This window comes from Fulmarus glacialis, unplaced genomic scaffold (genome assembly GCF_000690835.1).
Source record: "Fulmarus glacialis isolate BGI_N327 unplaced genomic scaffold, ASM69083v1 scaffold18451, whole genome shotgun sequence".
Classification (NCBI taxonomy): domain Eukaryota; kingdom Metazoa; phylum Chordata; class Aves; order Procellariiformes; family Procellariidae; genus Fulmarus; species Fulmarus glacialis.
In genome coordinates this window covers 4,250-4,499 of record NW_009194880.1, presented here as the reverse complement: position 1 = coordinate 4,499, position 250 = coordinate 4,250, and the positions used below count along the sequence as shown (strand labels likewise).

At 67.2% G+C, this 250-nt stretch overlaps 1 protein-coding gene across 1 annotated transcript in view; it reads left to right on the top strand.

Moving 5' to 3' along the window:
* The window catches only part of MFRP (membrane frizzled-related protein), a 4,240-nt gene that overhangs the window by 2,067 nt on the left and 1,923 nt on the right, over positions 1 to 250 (top strand). The window contains exon 9 of the mRNA XM_009587919.1: positions 159 to 235. Coding sequence (XP_009586214.1) covers positions 159 to 235 — 77 coding nt within the window. The remainder of the gene's footprint in view (positions 1 to 158; positions 236 to 250) is intronic.

The following is a 250-nucleotide window of genomic DNA, read 5'->3' as shown; positions in this document are numbered from 1 at the left end:
CAAAGGTGGGCCAGCCCCCTGCCTGCAGCCCACAGCCCCTGTGGCACCCAACCAGAGGGCATGGCGATGGGCAGTGGGAGGCAGGGGCGGGGGAGTGGGGAGATGGGGTGAAGGGAGAGGGGCAGGGGGTAAAGCTGCATGTGTGTGTGTCCCTCCAGAGTGTGGGGGGCCGCTGACTGCCTTGGAGGGGCACTTCTCCACCCCGAGCCATCCTCAGCCATACCCGCACCAGCAGGTGAGAGAAGGGATG